Source organism: Hippoglossus stenolepis, chromosome 4, assembly GCF_022539355.2.
Source record: "Hippoglossus stenolepis isolate QCI-W04-F060 chromosome 4, HSTE1.2, whole genome shotgun sequence".
NCBI lineage: Eukaryota > Metazoa > Chordata > Actinopteri > Pleuronectiformes > Pleuronectidae > Hippoglossus > Hippoglossus stenolepis.
Genome location: NC_061486.1, coordinates 21,708,688 through 21,728,943, shown reverse-complemented (window position 1 = coordinate 21,728,943; position 20,256 = coordinate 21,708,688). Strand labels below are relative to the sequence as shown.

The 20,256-nt window shown below is 40.0% G+C and overlaps 1 protein-coding gene across 2 annotated transcripts in view; it reads left to right on the top strand.

Moving 5' to 3' along the window:
* vaspb (vasodilator stimulated phosphoprotein b) overlaps positions 1-20,256 on the top strand; it is a 30,993-nt gene that overhangs the window by 6,870 nt on the left and 3,867 nt on the right. Inside the window, exons 2-11 of one of the 2 annotated variants that reach the window (XM_035155009.2) lie at positions 11,087-11,258; positions 14,177-14,357; positions 15,919-15,985; positions 17,531-17,628; positions 17,821-18,092; positions 18,347-18,456; positions 19,443-19,494; positions 19,646-19,673; positions 19,782-19,821; positions 20,044-20,100. In XM_035155009.2, the coding sequence (XP_035010900.1) occupies positions 11,087-11,258; positions 14,177-14,357; positions 15,919-15,985; positions 17,531-17,628; positions 17,821-18,092; positions 18,347-18,456; positions 19,443-19,494; positions 19,646-19,673; positions 19,782-19,821; positions 20,044-20,100 (1,077 nt within the window). The remainder of the gene's footprint in view (positions 1-11,086; positions 11,259-14,176; positions 14,358-15,918; positions 15,986-17,530; positions 17,629-17,820; positions 18,093-18,346; positions 18,457-19,442; positions 19,495-19,645; positions 19,674-19,781; positions 19,822-20,043; positions 20,101-20,256) is intronic. The other variant, XM_035155010.2, reaches the window with a different exon arrangement.

Below are 20,256 nucleotides of genomic sequence, written 5' to 3'. Positions count from 1 at the left end.
TCTGAGTATGACCTTATTTGTGTTAAGATAATCAGAAAATGCTGTTTACATAAGTATCTTATTCAGCCTACTGTCTTAATCAGGTTAATATTGGAATATTGATCAGGGCTCTGTGAAGGGATCGGTTGCAGGATTTCTCTTCTTGTCTCTGAAAATGGTGCTTTCTGACTCTGGGTTGTTGTTATGCTGTTGTACTCCCTGAGGAATTATAATCATGTCTAGTCGGGCTGTATATTCATATAACTTTATTATTGAGCAATCTGCCCTTTATTTTCTTGCTTAATGTCTATGATCAGCTTAATATTCTTGTAATTATGACAAATAAAAGCAGCAATTATTCACAATTTAGAAGCTATAACTAATCAATTTTTGAAAAATGTTCCTTGAGAAATTGGAATAATTACTATTTCTATATCAAAATAGTTGCTGATTAATATTCTTTCGTCTAATTGATTAATGAACTAATCATTGCAGCGTTACTAAATACAATGGACAGTGCTTTATGTCCCTTTTTATTTAGGTTTTTGTTTAAGTTGTGCAAATAATTAACTCAGGGTTAATAAGTAAGAAGCTTTATTTATTATTGGGGCAAAGCTATTTCATGTCGGGAAAAATGTATTTTTTATTACTTTATTATTTCATTACAGTCTTCATTGCCCTTTGTTTACAATCCAGCTTGGTGTTCTGCTGATAGCTGGATGATTGGCTTTGCTTCGTACTGTAGAGGTAACAGTGCAGAGCGAATAGAGAGTAAGCAAGCCGAACATTGGCAGAGCAATGGGCCAGAATAATAAAAATAAGTGCGTGCGCAAAATCTCCGCCAGATTCATGACACGTGAGCACCAGCTGATTTTGTTCTCCCCACCCTGCGTATGTGACTCTGTAATTAGCATACCGCCACGCCTCTATTTCTCCATAAAAGGACATCCGTTTGTCATGAAGGGAGCGGTGTGCTGAACAGTTGAAGTTATAAGAGAGAAAAATAATTTCACAGCAGAAAGGGAAACATTTGTGTCGGAGGTGGAAGCCACAAAAGGAACACTTGAATGTTGACATTATTTGATTAGTGCAATGTTCTTGACGATGTTTAAAAAGAATGAAGCCTGGGCTGCAATAACTGAGGCGTTGAATGCTGTGTCCTGCACAGTGCTGAGCACCAGAGCAGTGCAGGCATGTCTCCATTCTTAGATGCATCGCGACGCGGACCCGCTGAATAATTATAACACCACTGCTTCACGATCAGACGCACATTAAAGGTCCGGTCGTCCTATGTCTCTGTCAGAGTCTGCTTCCTCCTCACTCCCCCTCTGACCTGCGCTCAGTTTACACTTTAACAATCAACTCCATCAATGATCACAAGTTATTAGGACACGTACAGGACTGACGTTTACTTTGTGTTGTTTGATTCTCTAGAGTTTATAAGACACATGTTTAAACCTGCTACACAACACGAGACGTAACGTGAAGCGCACAGTCAGGACATCTGGGTTAAAGTGACTGGAACGATCCGGAGACATGATCCGACATCGTCGATTAATAAATACATGTGATTATCATTTTGTGTGTGGGGAAGGACACACACTCCTGTCCCAGTTGTGCTGTTTTTTCTTGTGTGGAGCTGGGTGGTGATGAACAAAGGACTAAGCTACCAGTGCTTAAATTTTACTGCTAATTAGCCAAAAGACATAAACAAATATAGTTAACTTGTGTCTGGCTAATGTACAAGCATGAGCTACTAATGTAAAAAGTTATGGCTCACAGGTTTAGGGGAGACACTACAGGCGAATACAGTCCATTATAGGCCAATATACTTTTCAGTATGAACATTATTATATACTTTATTGTAAACTAAATATACAATCTCAACTGGTATAGTTGAAGATTTTAAAAATAACAATAAATGATGAGGATGAAAGGGTGTCAATTTCATGGTTATTTAATACATTTGGTCAATTTCATTAGTAAATTAAATTATTGTGTATTAAAGACTTCTTTTTTTTTAGTTTAAACATGTTATGCATTTAGTTAAAAGGGTGTGTGTTTACATTTTCTAGGACAGCCGGACCTTCATTTGTGTGTACACATAGTCTGAGGAAGTTCAAAATTTGTTCATACACTGCGAACAAATTTACGTAAGAACATATCGATGAATCCCAGATTTATGCCACTATGTAAGGTCAAATTCTACACACTCATATCTCAATGTCAGAGAGAAGCAGGAAATGTGATTTAGGTGTTGCCGCCTCCTCCTTCCTTCTCTCAAATTCAATCTTTACTCGGCTTCAGGCTCAGATTTGAGTGAAGACGTTCTTTCTTCAGTGCAAAGGAAAAGAGTCAGTGTACAAGTCAGGGCAGCTGAGAGTTTTTCTCTGAGGATTGCTCTTCACGCCTGCCTCCTTCTTGGCTCAAGTTGAGGAGGATGTGCTTCAACCTGTAAAAGGAATTGAGCTCAGTGAGGAGGACAGAGGTGAGATGGTTCCAAATATGGACATTGTGTGTGCCAGTCGTGTCTCTCCCCCGCATATAAACACACAGTCTCTCACACAAAACTCCCCTTCTCTGCCTCAGAAGCAGGAAGGAATTAATCTGTGCTCTTCAAGTGGTCAACAAGATGAAAGTTTGTCTATTCAACTTTTCCACAATGCTCAATAAACGGTAGTGGGCAAAGGATGAGTCAGCGCTCAAAGAATGCTGAGGGGTTTTCTTTTGTGAAGGAGCTTCAGCTGCAGACGTCTAAAAAATATTGAGAGGAAGAGTTTAAGAATAGCTGAGATAGCGTGGACGGCTGTTTTCTGTGTGGCTGACTCACGGAGGCAGAAAGCAATAGCCTACAGCAAGTGTGTGTGTGAGTAAGTGTCTGCGGGTTAGTGAGTGAGAATTTGTGTACTTTTAGCAGCATGCTAGGACCTGTGTGACAAGGAACAGGCATGAGAAAAAGGACAAAGAAAGGGGGTAAAGGCACCAGAGGTCTAGCAGACATATTTCTCTAGTCCTCTCTTTTGGGTTTTTCAGTACATATTCAGTACATACTTTATTAAACCGACAGAATGATTATAGGGAGCTTAGCTTACTTTCTTTTCCTTTAGTCCTTTTCTATATGAAGTAAAAACTAAAATAAGTGCATTTTCTTATAATTTCCTATTTTAGGTCATCACACCTTTTGTGTAATAAGTCATATCTTTCACATATGACAACTGCTACTGAAAAATAATTTGGGATTAGATTGCTGCACCTCGTATTTATAGAAAACAATCTCAGTCAATGAGAAATTTATTTTCAAGTGTTGATCTCAATACTAAACAGTTTTCAGACCTGAACTCCAGAAAATGTCTGCACGATTGGGTTAGGACTTGCCATTCATTTTTGGTGTACTATCCCTTTAAGTTAGTCATGGAGAGACATTCGCATTTATCGGGCTTGCCTTCAGTTTTAAGCTTTGACCTCCTTCAAACGGCTTTAGTCAAGCTACATATTAACATTTATGGGGCAACTGTCACAACAGTTTTAAAAGTTTATCTTGCACCTACTGATGCAGTCAGTGATAGTCATTGAATACTGAAGTGAAAAACATATGGTTTTCATGAGATGAATGTGCTTAATAGAGGATGATTTCAGTGTCATGTTGGCCCAGCTGAATGAGCTGAGCACCATGTACATGGCCAAAGGGTGGTTGGAGGACACTACTGTCAGATGACCAGGCCCAGCATCAACAGGCTATTGTGTGTGTGCTCCCCATGTTCAAGTCAGCCTCACAGGTCAAGACTTTTCCCCCCACCATGACCTCAGTTCAGTGTTTTTCAATGAGGGAGCAGTATGCCATCGTTTCCTTTTTTGTTCTGCAAACCCTCAGAAGTAAGAAGCTTCCATGAAACCCTTATTTCAAAGGATAATTGAAAAGAAAAATGTGCTACACTTAATTGACCGTGCAGCTTGAGTTTCAGGCTATTGTATACAGAGAGGAGCATTCACATACTGGTACATGCTTAGTTTTCTCATGTGGCTTCTTTGCAAATGTAGTTACACTTCCCTTTCTCACTTCTGTCTCAGTTGTGTTTCTGGAACGTGGCGCTCCCAGCTCAGTCTCGGGTCAACCACTCAGCTGCTGTGGTGGAAAGAGAAAGTTTCCTTCTTGACTTTGAGTTCTCACAGTTAATGTTTCCACCTTAAAGTCAAACAAACAGATGAGCCTTAGATTTTATTTTCTCAAATAAAGAGAGAACTGCATGTATAATTTACTTTTTGTGTGATATATATATATATATATATATCACACAAAAGGTATATATATATTTGTGAAATGTGGTTTCTATTTTTATCAGGCCATAAACAAGAAAGAGGAAGTGGTTAAGAACTTATTGTCACTGTCTGGCTCTGCCGCCATGTTTTACAGCAGCGAAAGAGGGAAATAACTGATTCATTGTTTGCTCATTTAAGGTGCAGCATGACCACCGTAGATTTACTAGTTGGAATGTGATATCTGAATTTCATCACTTGTTTTATATTTGGCAAAGTATCGTGCATGAATCAATTCTCGTAGCTGTGGAAGAGAAAACATTGTTTTGTTGATGAGAGGTAAAGCTGCGCGGCCGTGTTTGCATTGCATTAGCTTGTCAGATGTTACTGCCACAGGTTTAATTTTCTTTCCTGCGCATTTACCACAGAGACACATATTCCCCAAGGCAAGATTAACTCAAAAAGCCAGAACATCATACAAAAATTATGGTTGGCTGTAGTTTTTAGGCCAGAAAAAGTTTTAATATAGTGGTATAATAAGCTCTAACAGGAGGATTAATCCCGATGAATAAGGAGGGACGGCGAGCCAGAGACGAATGGAATTACTGGACTCAGTGTCTAGACGATATGTAACTTTGGTCCTTCTCAGCTCTAGGACTGATGTCTGTGTGCCATTGTGTGTAGAAGAACTATCTCATAATGCACAATATGAATGTCCTATTATTTTAAATATGGAATTTATCTGTGCAATTACTCTAAGGCCTTGTCTGCACTACTGTGGATATGTATTTGAATGGTTATCTTTCCCTACATAAACAAATGAAAGACTTTTGGTTTACAAAATATCACCTGAAGTAATAGTGAGTGAGGCAGATGCCTGTGTATGTCGGCAATGTGGAACAGTAATGCTAAATCTATCTGCAAACTAGCAGTGATAACCAAATGTAAAGAAACCAGTATATGGCCGCCATTGTTGTTTTTCTGGTGCATGCTAATTACAAAAAGCAACAGTGAGCATGCGCAAAGTAAATTGTGACTTAACCATTTTCCACTGTAAGGCATTTGCACTGTAAGGCATTTGTCAAAATCTCTTAAAATAACATTTGCGTGTGGACGAAACTCAAACTTTGTTTGCAAATATCCGCATTAGTGTGGACAGAGCATAAAGCTACAAGTAAAATCTGCTTTTCACCTCAACTACATAAGGTAGATCTATGGATGGATACCACCAAGATCCATACAAATCTTCTACTTGGTTAAATTACTTGAGGGTCAGGTAAGAGGAGGAGGAGGAGGAGGGAAGAGACGGAGCCACTGGGCCTGACTGTACTTGCCAACACATTTGGGGGAAAAGCTCTGAGAGCACAGCCTTATACAGACATTTCCAAGAGAGCATGTGCCCCAGCCGTGCACTGCAGTTTCCTGTTAACTCCTCCCTGACCAAAGCACCACACAGGGGTGAGGAACTTAGTCTGCTGCAGTAAACACTAGTGACAACAGCCTGAAATCTGATTTAAAAGTGTGTTTCTAGATATAAATTGTTGCATACAAACCTGTTGGTCATTCTCATGTTGCAGTCATTCAACTGAGGTATTTTAAAGGTTCGTGGCTCAAATCCCTCACAAAGCATCAGCCGGTGACCTATTTGTGCTTAAGTGAAAACCTCTTAAGTTAACTGGTCACTTAGTTAGCTCAGCTTCACAGCCATAGAATCAGTGTCCTCTGTAGTGGACTGGTGGTCTTTGTCCGAGGAATGACAGGATTAGATTTATAACCGCGCCTACCGCTGCTCAACGCGATGCAGTCAAACCCAGCCAATGCTCTTCTGCAGCCTGTTATTCCCAGTAGGCCAGGTCAGCACATGGACAAGCGTTTTGGCAGGTTGACAGGTGTGCGGCTGTGCGCGACTCCCCCACCTATGTGCGCGTGTGCTGCACGCTTTTAGAGTTTCAGTGTCTGTAGTTCCATCAATAATGCATCGGCTCACTCTCAGTCTCACTCCTGAGCCCCCACTTTCTCTTCCATTAAATATGCATCCGTTTCCCAGTCCGGAGTCTCTGTCCCCTCCCAGTTCCCATAAGCCCTCTCTGACCCACGCATCAGCAGCATGTGTGATGCGGATGAGATCATAGAACGTTGCAGTAGGTAGGATCCATCCAGTCATTGGTCATTGGTGATGTTGACCTGTTTGAAGATTCCAGTGAGCAGGTCCGTAAATGCTGAAGGCTTTAAGGCCACAGTGAAGGCTCTGAACTTTTCCAGTGTGTCATCTCCCCCTTTTAAAATACTTACTGTTATTTGCTAAATGTTACTTAGTTTGTAATGTCTGACCCAAATATATTTTTTAATGGTCAAAACAGATATTGGGGAGTAAAGAATTACTAATATCGATATATCAGCTGATGTATAATGTTAAAAAGAATTGACTTGATTCTAAGACGTTAATTATCTTACACTTATAACAAAGAAATGTAATTGAGGCTTCATATTTTGCATAACCTTTATCATAATTACTATAAATAAATAGAAAACATAAATACAACCAAATTATTTAGAAATAAGAAAATAAACCTAAATGCAAATTTTACTGCATTGATTTTTCTGGGAAATAAAAAAACTTATATTGGCAAACATTAAAATTGATACCAACATGTCTGTAAAAAGGCTCATATCGGCCAACTGATGAATCGGTCAGGTTCTATTCATTAGTTCTCTGTGGGAAGGGAACAACAGCTGCAGCCTTTGTTCCTTTTCGTCTAAGCTCAAATAATAAAACCACAATGGTATTTTATTTAGCAGATTTGCCACAAAACATAAAGAGAGATAATGGTTGAATAACAATTTTTTTTGAAAAAAGCAGACATGGAGCAGCTATTGATGTACAGAAATGTGATGTTTTTATCTATCTTGTTGTTTTGTTTGTTTTGAATGTACTTTTGTATCGATCATGTTGCTATATCAGTATTACAGCCTAAACAATACAGGATTTTAGGTCCCCTATTCATATCAGTTGCATACTTACTGTTAGAATATATTGACCAAAATAAATGAACTCATTATTTGTTCGGTGCATAGTAAATATGTAATGGAACTAGTCTCATAATGATCTCAAACATATCTTTGCCATTACTGTAATATAATTTGTTATTTGTTGGCTGACATGTACAGATATGTTCTGTAAGAAAATAATACCCCCTGTCTCCCAGCCCGACCAGTTTATCAGTCTACCTCTATTCAGCATAGACTCTGCCACCTCTGTACAACAAGCATGCAACATGCACCACCAGGAACGTCAGAAGAAATAGAAGAAATATTTAATAAATCTTAGTATTAAGTCTCAGAATTAAGTCTAATGCTGAGTTGTCTTACTTCAACCATTATTTCCCCACATTTTTCTGTTACTTTTTGTTTATATTAGAGATTGTGTTTCACTCAGCACATTTATACTGTTCAAACATCATCTGAAATTAGATGCAGGTTTCTCAAATGATAGATTTTCTTCCTGAAAGTATTAATTCCCATTTGTTAGGCGAAATATTCTAAGTTTGACCATTTAAAAAAAGTTCAGACACACAATTACTTGAAACCTAAACTGTACAAGTAGTGGCAGCCATCTGCAAAAGTGAAAGTTACTATGAACAAAATGGACAAACATCCACCGCGGGCACAATTGTAAGACATGTGCCAAATAACACAATCGCAGGAAGGTGTTTGAAGTTCATATAATATGTTTTTCTGACACCAAGTGATCAGATGTGTTGTGAAATTATAAACCACACATAGCTGTGACACAGACAGGTTACATGCTTAACGCTGCTCACTGTTTATACAAGGCTGAAGTCGAGCCACACATCCCAAACACCTCATCACTCATCAGATCATATGTTTCATCATTATTTCTCCTTTCTTCCATTTAGTCTTGTTGTCAGCAGTGAAGCAAAAATAGCATTTCCAATTAACATACACTTAATTTAAATGTTGTCAAAAATATAGACTGTGTGTGTGTACTGTTGAGGCTGAGGCAGCCCTTATTAGGCAGCGCCTGCAGCAGGAAGTAGGTTGTGGCTTCGGTGCTGTGTCACAGGAAGTAGCAGATTGTATCATGGGCAGGACAGATGGAGGGAGAGGGGGAAGAGATGGATTAGGGGACTGTAGGGAGAGCGTGGGGTGGGGGGGCAAATGGTTAAAAAAAATTGGAACTGACACATAGCCTCATTTTGTTCTGTGTCCTCTTACCCTGTGTACTTACACTTAATTGTAGCAGGTGGGACTGAATTAACCATTTCTTGATATATTTTTAAGGCGGATCGGTACAATAATAAATCAGTGACAAATGATGGAAAACTAATATATGGATTATGTATATTGTGGAAGCTGTATGGATACATGAATAAGGGTGGGAGAAAATACAGATATGTCAATTTATCATTGTCTTGTAGTGTTGTATGGTTATTTTAACTTGTGATGATGGCACATGTTACAGAGGCGCTGAGATAAGACTTTCTGTGCTTTTTTCGTACATTGTTTGACGTGAGAATTTTGAAAACTGACACTAAATTGCAGTGGATAAATTAGCAAAGCCTTTAGGGGCATTTTGTATTCTTCAGTTTGGCAGATATCATTATGTATCTTGTTGGATTGTCTTGTCGTTATCGCGGGCCATGTATTGTATCGTAGTTACCCAGCGATTCTCACCCCTGTACATGAATAATATGACTGGTATTTAGTTAAATGCTACCAGACTACTTTGTTATTTTTTTCAACTTGTAAACACCAGGAACTTGCTAATGTTCAGCTGTTACTTGTTTTTTGTTCTTTTCTTAATCATACAAAAATACATACAAAACACTTGCAGAGAGCACATACATAAGACAATCTAAATGTTGTCAAGCATAATAAAGGGGGATATACAACAGTCAGTGACTCAAGGTATCTAAGTAAACCAAATGCAAAATATGCGAGTCAATACCAAGAAAAACGCACTTATGATTACGAAGCTTGAATCAGAATAACAAGAATTTAGGTACCTTCTTAAAAACATCTGTGATTTACCACAGTGCCTGCAAAGAACTATAAATAAAAATGTTTTGTCTCTGATCTCAAAGCACATTTGGCTGCTTCGTTTGTTTTCTTCAGTGTGTGGAGGTCGATGTAGAGCAGGTGGAAGATTCCAGAGCCTCTGTGCCTCTTTGGCAGAGTTTGCCACTACTTCCTGTCTTTGTCAGCCTCCATTGTTGTCTCGCCTCCCATTTTGTTTGCCAATTGTTTTTCTTGTCTCTTCTTAAATCAAGACTTTACCCAAAAGTTTTATTACTCTTGGTTTTCACTATGGATTCATGCATGTGTGCTGTTGCATATTTACAGGACTGATTTTCAAGGACTACTGACTATGGAGAGGAATTCTAGTTTTGTATTGTTTTTTGCACATGGCCTCCATCCTTCTCTTTCCTACTCTTAAACTACTCTTTGCACAAACGGAAGATCTTTTGCTTCACTATGATGATATCCAGAATTTTATTATGTACTTCTCTATGACCCACAAAGTTCAGAAACTCCGCTATCAACACTCAAACTATAATCTTTGATCCACCATATTATTGTACGTTAGCGCCCTGTATTGTGACAGTGTGGATTAGACGAGATCAGGCTGGTCTGAAAAGGCTGGCTCTTATCTCTGAAACGTTGTATAATGTTTTTGGTCTTTTCACCTCCCGTCATGTTTGTTTCTTCCCTTCCAGCTGCAGTTCAAACTACACATACCATCATTTGATTTCACACTTTCATACTGGAAAAATAATGATATTAAGTTGTGGTTGCACAAAAGTCCCTTGTGTCTAAGTTTTTTTAAATGCTGGTTTAACATTATATTATTTAGTTTGTTATATGATATGTCATTTGACATTAAATGACATAAACCTTATTGGGGAGATTAAAACAAATATACCACTGTCAAAACACACAGTGGAACTCAGGCAATACAATAAAAAAAAAAACATGTACACAAACACGTATATATATATAGCTTATAAAGTGACTTAGGTAGTTATGCAATTTCAAACCTTATCTCTCCACCGGATACTTTTTCCTAAAAGATGGTTTCTCATAGGCTACTACAACTCCAAGCTGAGAGAACCATGCATGTGGTGGAAATAAATCAATAGATTTCCACTCTCTAAAAATAGTCTTCTGACCCAACATATTTGCCAAGTGAATCCGGTCCACTAGAGGCGTAGGGAGGTTGCCTAGAGGGGATCCCTGAGGACATATAGACTAGGTGTGTAGGGAAAAACAACAAGAAGTGAAAAATAACTTTATATTTGTTATAATTTTATATTTGTGCAGAAGTGTAAAATTTGATTAATCAGAATTGAAGTTAAAGAACATTACTTGACATTACTCATCAGAGAGGGTAAAAGACCAATGAGGATCTGTGAATCTCTGCTAATTCTCTGGGCTGTCAGCGGAAAAAATGTGCTTAATCTCCGTGGTAACGGCCTCAAAGACTTCTCAATTGTGCATTTGTCGGGTCTGCAGCTTGCAGTCAGTACCACAAAACTTTGTGGTTTCATTTTTGTGGCTATACGCTCATCCTGCAGTAGTGAGAACTCTGTGCCCTGAGATGAACGCTTTACGTAAAAGCCTTCTAATGGCTTCAAGTCAGAGTTGTGTTGTTTTGTCTTGTGTAGGCCTTCATCTCTTAAAGCCTTCATACACACAATGAGAGTTGTTTTTGGCCAAAGAATGTAAAGCTTGCCTGCCAGTGCATTTTTAAAAAATGAAAAATTTCCTTATCACTTGCTGCATGTCCCACAATTTTATTTAGTCTTGTTCTTTCTTGCCGCTTCTCTTCCAGTGAGTCGAGTATTTGCCAGGCTCGGGCCACTGTGATGATCTATGACGATGGCAACAAGAAGTGGCTGCCGGCTGGTGCTGGAACCCAGACCTTCAGCAGAGTCCAGATCTATCACAACCCCTCTACCAATGCCTTCAGGATAGTGGGACGCAAGATGCAGACTGACCAGCAGGTACATCTGCCTGACGTGGGCATGCCGTGTGTGTCTGACAAACTTTGTGTGTTTGGGGCGTGTGTGTCTGAGTGACTTTGCCTCTGGAGGTGTGAGTGTGTGGTTGTCTGGGCCTTATTCATCTGTCTCCGTCATACAGCCTGTGGTGTATGAGTAAGCATGTAAGTGTTAGATGCTCTATCTTTGTATGTTCCCATTTATTCACATTATCTGTCCCCTAACTATGCCTAAACCATGAATCATTCTCTTAGAAATCAACAACAATGTTGAAATATATCTCACAATGATAAAGAAAGAAAAAAAGAAAAAACAACAATCTGGATCCGCCCCTTTGTGCAGAGAGTTCTTTCTTGACCCATGTCACATCCTTCCACCTAAATTAATGGAAAACTGTTCTAATGTTTTTTGTATAATCCTGCTGACAACCAAACAGGGATGAAAAGATAATGTCCATGGCGGAGGTAATTCATTGTAAAGTCAGGAGAATGAGAAGAGTTGAGGCACTCTGGGTTTTTTGTCTCTCGCTTGTTCAAACCTCTCAACCTGACAGCACACTTGTTTGGTTTAGTCAGAGCTGGCTTTTACTTCCTGTGGGTTTTGTGCATTGTGCAAAAGAGAACATATAAAGAACGATTCTACAGACGTTTCAGAGGAAGTTGAAAGTCAAAATGAAGTTGTTTGTTTGTGTACTATCAAACATTTGTAACTACAGTACTTTACAGTCGTTAAGACGAGACCTGGTTTCATACCATTCTGCCTTGTGCCCATTTACCTCACTGGAAAGAAAAACTTAGATTAATGTCATTTGAAGGGAAGTTTTGATTGAGAGTTGGTGCTGATCTGAATGGGGAGTTTGTTCACATTTTTGTTTGGTACCATCACACAATACATTAATTTTTCATGCTGATTTGGAACAAAAGAAACTATAACAAATGTGGGCTTTTTGTTGATTATTTGGTGATTCTCTGTAATTTGACTGATCATATCTCCCTTTATACAGGTCACAGAGAAATTGTTGTCATATCGTTATAAAGCTCTCCTCCAGCTCCATGTTTAAAGCACCAGTATGTTATCCACAATACAAAAACAATAGTATTATTAGTGATTGTAACAGTTAAAGTTAATTGCAAAAATATATATTTTGAATGGTTACATTTTCACCAAGGTTAGTTTATAATGTCATTAAGACCTACAGAAAGTTTGGTCTTTGGTTTCGAGTTGTTGATGAGTCTAAGTGATTCCTAATTAGCCTGTATCTCCCTAATAAGGATCAGAGAAACTTGAAATTTCCATTCCATGGGTTTCTAATGTAACTTAATCTGCATGTCACATTTCATTGAGATCTGTGAGGGTGCGAAACAAAAGTGTGTTGACTTGACACGGAAAGACACATAAACAAAACATTTATAAAGCTAGATCTACATTCCGGCCCAAAAGTAAAAGATCATTTGGACCCTGGTGTACCCTTCCTCTATTTTCAGAAGCTTGAAAATATCAAGATAACATTTTTACTCATGTTGCCAAGTCACACAACAACTGATTTGGCTGTACTGTTCCTTGAATTAGCCATGGTTTTAAGGATGCAAACACAAAACACACTATCATGTACATTCAGATATTATTTTGGCAAAGCGAGTAGTTCCTTTTAGAGAAGCAGAACAAAGGGGCTTCATTGACGTTATCACCAGCTTATGACTCAGCAGCTATCAGCAGATAAAGGTGGGCAGCTTCTCAATGAAAGCGTTGGGTAAACTGAGTTTAGGTGGGTCTATTCTTGACAACGCCCCTGCTCTCCCTGCTGCCTCTGCGTCTCTCTCGCCTTCTTTAAACATTGACGACATTGAAAGTGTTCCCCGGAGACAGGTCTTAAAGTGGCTGATGTTTCCTGTGAGATAGTTAGCCTGTTCAACCATTTCCTGTGACAATTTAGGGTGAAGCCTGATACCAATAAGGGCTCTCTATTTGTGTGCGGTGGAGACATGCTGCTCAGTATAGGATGCTGGTGGATGAGAGCATGAGAGAGAATATAGGGCGGTGGTATTTTCACCCTACCTCCATGTTCTGCCTGGTTGTCTGCTTATAGAGTCAGTTTTTGCTTATGATCCGCTTGTCTCTTTAATTTCATTTATTTATCCTTCTTTGACTGGATGATTAAACTGTACTGAAAACATAAATGGAAGCGGGGATTTAAGGTTTTTCTGCAGCCGTTTAGTCCTTTTTGTGTTGCTTTCTTTCACTTAAAAAAAAATGTACAAGCTCCTCCTTTTCTGTCCTTATCATAAATGTGCTTCCGGTCACAACCTCAGCACCGCTCCTGTCGCCGCTCTTACGCCTTGACAGGACTGTGGAGACTTAATGACTGTCACTGACCGCCCAGGCAGCTGACCTCGCTACCCTCTGTTTTCGGTGCATGTTGCCTGCCCTGATATACGCCCTGACAGGGTCTCCTCTCCTCCTGTCTGCTCTGTGGAATCCAGAGGCTGTTAAACAAATAGTGAAACGGTGTGTCAGCACATTCAGGCTACGCTCAAATCCGGAACATTTTTTTTCTCTTCTTGCCGGTTCATGGGCTTCACGCCACCTGCTGGGTGGAATATAAACCAGGATAATCCAACCAAAATAAAGCAGACGCTGTAATTTTATGCACAAGCAGGGAGGTGGGTTCGTGTTTTTTTTAATAGTTTTTCCAGTTTTAGGAGTGAGGGATCCACCTCTTAGAAGCTTTTCTTTTTTTTTGAGGGATAGTTATTTCAAACTTCTCACCAACAGTAGATTGTGTTTAAATATTTCCATTTTCATCTTTAGAAATGACATGATTTGTTAGATTATTGACAATTAGCCACAGAATCACTAACTTTGCTAGCCAACTAAACCAAAATGATCTCCGTATTGATGAACTGTCCTCTTCCTTTCCCCAGGTGGTTATAAACTGTCCAATCGTGAAAGGTCTCAAGTATAACCAGGCCACACCCAACTTCCACCAGTGGCGGGATGCCCGGCAGGTGTGGGGGCTCAACTTCGGCAGCAAGGAGGATGCTACTCTATTTGCCAACGGCATGGCTCACGCTCTGGAGGTGCTCACCTCCATGGCAGATGCAGGTAAACACACCAATGTCACACCAACATCCGTAGCTACGTCATAAATGTTCCTGTTTGCTTTCCACTGATTTGGTCTTATTCATGAAAAACTTGGATATTTGATTTCATGCACAAATTAAGAACTTTTTGGAATATCAGGCAACAAAGCACTAAATTTGAAACAAATATGAAGAATGCAACTACTTTGTGTCAATGTGAAAATTATGCTTTGTCTCGACCTTTGTGCTTTAAATAGAACTGCGCTGGCGTGGTTTTACACGGTTTAGTGCAGGAGTGGTTCCCCTTTTATCCATTGTTCTATGAAGTTTCAGGTTAATTCGAATTTTCCCATTCAGATCTGTACTCTGAAAGGTATTGAGTACCAATACTTTTCTAAGGTAACATAAACTTCTCCAAGTTCCCCTCTTCTTTACTGATGTTCTCTCTGGATGACTGCCCTCCATAAAACATGTTGATATTCTGCTTTAATTCATTTCTGAGCTGTCTAAAACTTATTCCAGTGTTTTGAACAGAATTATGTACAGAAATTTGATTATGACTTGCTCGCTTCACAGTTTTCTTGGTAATTACGATTTATCAGTTTTTATATGAAATGTCTGAGTCTTTAATTCAGCTTTTTTATGCCATCTAGCTGTGTAAATCCCATCCCATCCTTTGCACTGCTCTTGAACCATGATAACAAAAAAAACCCACTCTACTCTAGTTGCTTTTGCACAGTGTGGCAAACCCAGTGACCATAAATCTGGGTTGTTCCTGTAACCTAATGGTTGGAAGCCCCATGAAAGGAAAAAATAAAATGTCCCTGTGTTCGTCTGTCTCTGGTTCTGTGCCTAAACGAACCACATTATTATTTTTACATCAAAATCTCTTTCATTTTTCCTCTTATTAACAGTTTCAACTGTTTGATGTCTCCTCCTGATGTTTACTAATTTTGCATCCCATAATAACACTGTCTCAAATTTTTTACTCCTTCCCTGTGTCGGTGGTGGAGAGAGATCCTCAACAACAGATAGCAGGCCGATGTCATGACTTCCCATTTTGAGCTGCTAGCTACTATCAACTTCTGGTGTGACGGCGTGATGCACATATTCAGCTCTCTTATCTACCATAAACACCAAATCAGTGTCTGCGACAATTCCCTTCATCGCTTTGTGACTTTACTGGACACACATAAATATGCAGAATCAAATAGCACTGTTGCATCCGTTTCACACCATCTGTAAACTCGCAACTACAATGTCCATGGTTGAAAGTGAGTTTTCCTGTATACTGCCATCAAATAAAGCTAATATTATTAGGGATAAAAAATTATATATACGTAAAAATATCATAAAACACATTAAGGGCTCAGTCCTTCATTGGTGTACATCAGCCTCTGTCACATCATGACTGTCCTCAGACATTTACCTACAGTCAAATACATTGAAAAAGTATGACCACCTGAATTGAGTGATTGTTCAAGAGCCTTTAAACCCATTTGCACCACTGTCTAATCCCATGTTCTTTAATCTTTTTTTAAAAATCTGTATTAAGGAATTTTTTTTGTGTTGTGTTCTGGCAGGCTATGCAACCCTCCCCCGCCCACTGTCGAACGGTCCGTCTCCAGAAGAGCTTGAACAACAGCGGAGGTAGTCCAAATGTTACCCATCGTTTATTTTAATTTGCTTATTCTAATAAAGCCCTGGCCACAATCTAGTGTGTGTCCTCTGAACCAGGGATAAGCAATGTCAGTGTGACATTGCTTAGGAAGGAAGGTTTTTTTGGAAGCTTGTGGTTTTGCCATTGAGACAACTTGGCTGTTCTGTGAGGACATGTGAAGTTTATGTTACTTAAAGAAGAAAACTCTCCTTTGGGCTTAGTTGCATAACAAATCAAGAGGAAGTAAAGCTGTTTTGGCTTTGCAGTAGTCCTATTGGCGCGGTCTAGTACACACGCATATGTAGAGGATTTGATGGCATTAGCCTGACACTGCTAAACCCTCGGCCAGCCCCTGTAGGTTAAAGGTTAAAAAGGCAGAAAGGCGGACACCTTCTCCCATCAACCCCTCCTTCTCTCCACCCATCGATTTGTTCCTGCAGCAGAGACCCTCTGCAGAGACACCTTGCACCACGCCTACTCGACAGTAACTATTTAATACTAATTTATACATGTATATGTTGCACGGGCTGGGAGGCTTTGTGATTGGTCCGAGGGACTGTCTGTCAAGTTAGCAGTTAGCTGTCAGCCGTCCCAGTGGCTGCTGACATGCTGTGGCTTATGGGAGCCATGAAAAACTTCTAAAGCCAGCATATCTGATGACATTGGTGGATAATTATTATCACATGCTTTTAGGTCTAATGAACAGGTTCTCATTCACATCAAGTTGTAAAAGATAAAAAATAAAAATAGAAAAGAAGACAAGATCTCCCCTCCCCACTTCCTGGGCTCACTGCCTAAGCTTTAGATAAATGTGACTGTGTGTGTGTATGGTTTAGTTCATGTGTTGACCTGTGCTTACTTGTACGTGTACATTGTACATGTGCTGATCTGTATGCAGCTGTTGTGAGTGGCAGATGTGTTGGGGGAGAGGGGAGCTGAGGCTGCTTGAATTAGGCCACCGTAACCAGATGTGGACTTTTCAGCAGTGGGCTAATCGGAAGCAGTGGAATTCATCTCTGTTTTAAATTTTTTAATTTTTTCAAAGTCGTTGTATTGACCACAAATTGATTTTATATTTCCAAACAAACACCAAACATTAAATATAATTATACAGAATTGCTCAAAACTGTGGCTGGGGCGGGTGTGGCTGAGGGGGTAGAGCAGTTGTCCTCCAACCAGAAGATTGGCAGCTCGAATCCCAGCCCATGCCGAAGTGTCCTTGGGCAAGATGCTGAACCCCCCCCCAAAAAATGTCCCCTAATGAATGCTAATTGTAAATCGCTTTGGATAAAAGCATTAGCTAAATGACATGTAATGTAATGTAATAATCTGTTGGACTGTTACACTGTTTGGGGACAGCTAAAAGCTGGAGTTTCCCAGAATGCCCCTTTGGTCACGATCAGCCTGTCCAGGCACAACACTCAAATGAAATATAACATCCACGTTAATTTATTCATCCTCTCCAACCTCTGGTTTATTTCGAGCATGTTTACACATATATGCCGCTGACAGATGTGTGACGTGTTTGTCCGTAGGTTGGAACAGCAGGAACGTGAGCGACAGGAGAGAGAACGACAGGAGCGGGAGCAGCAGGAAAGGGAGAGACTGGAGAGAGAAAGACAAGCGGCTGCAGGTCAGGAAACACCTGGGCTGCTCAACATCACTAAACTTAACTATAATGCAATCCAGCGTTAATAGTTCCTCACATTTCACTCAGACTTTTTAAGCCCTGTATGCTTTATGAGAGGGGTCTAATCAAATCTTGGTCACAATCTTTGCCAGACTCTATAGCCATTTTCAGACAATCCCCCCTTTTTTCTTTTAGTCCCTATTCCTCCACCTCCACCTCCACCATTGGCCCCTGGAGGCTCCATTCCTCCACCGGCCCCACCTCCACCCCCTGGCCCCCCTCCGGCCACCGGTATCCCTCCACCTCCGGGACCACCTCCGGGACCACCTACCTCAGGAGGACCCCCGCCAGCCCCACCCCTGCCTGCTCCAGGAGGAGGAGGAGGTGGTGGAGGTGGTGAAGTTGGTGGAGGCGCTGGAGGATTGGCAGCTGCCCTTGCAGGAGCTAAACTCCGCAAAGTATCTAAGGTGAGTTGGTAACAGCTTTATAGACTTTTGACAGATGTATGACGTTTTAGCTGCTTTTGAAAGATTATAAAAAATGGACCAAGATTTAATCCGTTATGAGCTTATCTAATTATGTGAATAAAATTCTGCTGCTGATCTAGTCATAGAGTTGTTCCTACACACAGAGCTATGATACCTGCTTCTGACTGATTATTGAGTCACACTGCCTACACAGTGCCTGCCTGACACTTTTTGTTGCTATCTGCTGCCCTCAGCAGGAGGATTCAGCCTCACTAGGCAGAGGTGACTCGACCCGCAGCAGCAGCAGCTCTGGTGGCGGGGGAGGCAGTCTGATGGGTGAGATGAGTGCCATCTTGGCACGAAGGTGGGTGAAGTTTGCAGTTACTTAAAATTTAAATAAAAATTTCCAATGAACCAATGCAAATAGACTATTAGAATTTCTCTATTTCAGGTTTCATATTGAGTTGCTTTTCATTTCCCTTGTGCAATGTAACCTGTCCATCTGTAATGTTTTGTTTGCTTGTCCAGTGTTAATGCTCTTAAGTTACTGTAGAATTATTCCTTGTCATTAGTGAGTCCTCCTCAAACAGTTTTACAATATACTGTCACTTTTTTTGTGTGCTGGATGCTGTGTGTAGAGCTTTTTATAGGGTTAGTCTGTAGTGAAGTTAAAAACCTTATGTTCATCCTACCTGATTTATCTGCTACAAAGATTTTGTCGTCAAATGAAACAGAATTTTCTTAATTACCGTTCACGTTTGTGAAATGTAAACTTTTAAATAATTTACGTAACTTGTGTTATTTTTTCATACATTCACAATCTTCAGACCCAAGTTCACAACTTTTAAAAATAAAAAAATTCAGCTCATTAATAGCTCAGAACCCGCAACTTCTGTGAATGTCGGTGTCAGTCCCATATGGTGAAATAAAAATGATCAGATTATTAAAATGGTGTGGCGGGACAGATTTTATTGCTTGCAGGCTGCCAGTTCCCAATCACTTTAGAAGAAGAAAAGTTAAAGTTAAACTTGTTCCGCAGACTGAAGGCACGATGCCCCGCCTGTTAATTCAAAAAATATTTGTATTGAATGTATTGCATGTCCAAATCACAGCTAAATTGGCACTGCACATCCTCGAGCCATTAAGGTCGCACATATCAAGTGTGAAGCACATAAGATGAATGGTTTGCGAGATATGCGTTCCACATACAGACATTTGTGTAGGTAGACGTGTGTCCCATTTCTGCTTTGAATAGTAAGGTTGAACTTCATAATATACTTTGTACAAATTACTCTTCAAATTTCCTAGTTTGTTTAACTCTAAATGACAGTGATTATTTTATGACATCAGGAGGAAAGCTACAGACACTGGAGATAAGCCACCTGCGAAGACACAAGATAATGTAAGATGTCACATTATTTATTAAAAGACACCAAACAAATCTTCTGTTTCTGTATGTGACCAAACGCTGTTGATGATTGATCGTGTAAAAAATAGGACTCAACTCGAGGATGACTCACTCTTAACAGAAGGTCTCAATCTTTTCTTTATAGGATGATTCAGAGCCTCAAGGTCAAAGCGGTGAGAACTGAACATTTTAATCTGTTGCATGCCACCTACATTCATTCTGATATTAATTTTACATAATAGACTTCGTAAATGTTAATAACTCTCTGTCCTCCCTCTCAGACACCCTGAGAAGACCTTGGGATAAATCGTCTGTGAACAGGTAATCCTGGATTCTCTCTCTGTATTTCTGTGCTGCCATCAACAGTGAGTCTGTAACCACTAGGTGTTTAGTGTCTCATGTTTCAACTCATCCAAGGAGCAGATCTCCATCAGTGTGTTTGTGTGTGCTTTTGTGAACATGTATGGCTGTGGACAAAGTGTGCATTTGTGTGCGTGACTGTCCATTTCCATTCTAAGAGGAGAGTGTGTGTCTCACTAACAGGAATAACTCCATCACCAAGATCACGGACTCCACTTCCTCATTGTCCCCTGGTTCCAGGTATACATGCTGTCCCGTTCCCTTGTTACCGTAGCTCCCTGTGCCTTTTCTTTTCTGTTCAGGTTAGCACAGCAGCTGTTGTAGCACATTTTACCGTTGATAGCACCACTTAATGGATCAGATAATGGCATGCACCCGAGGGACTTGTAGGTGTAC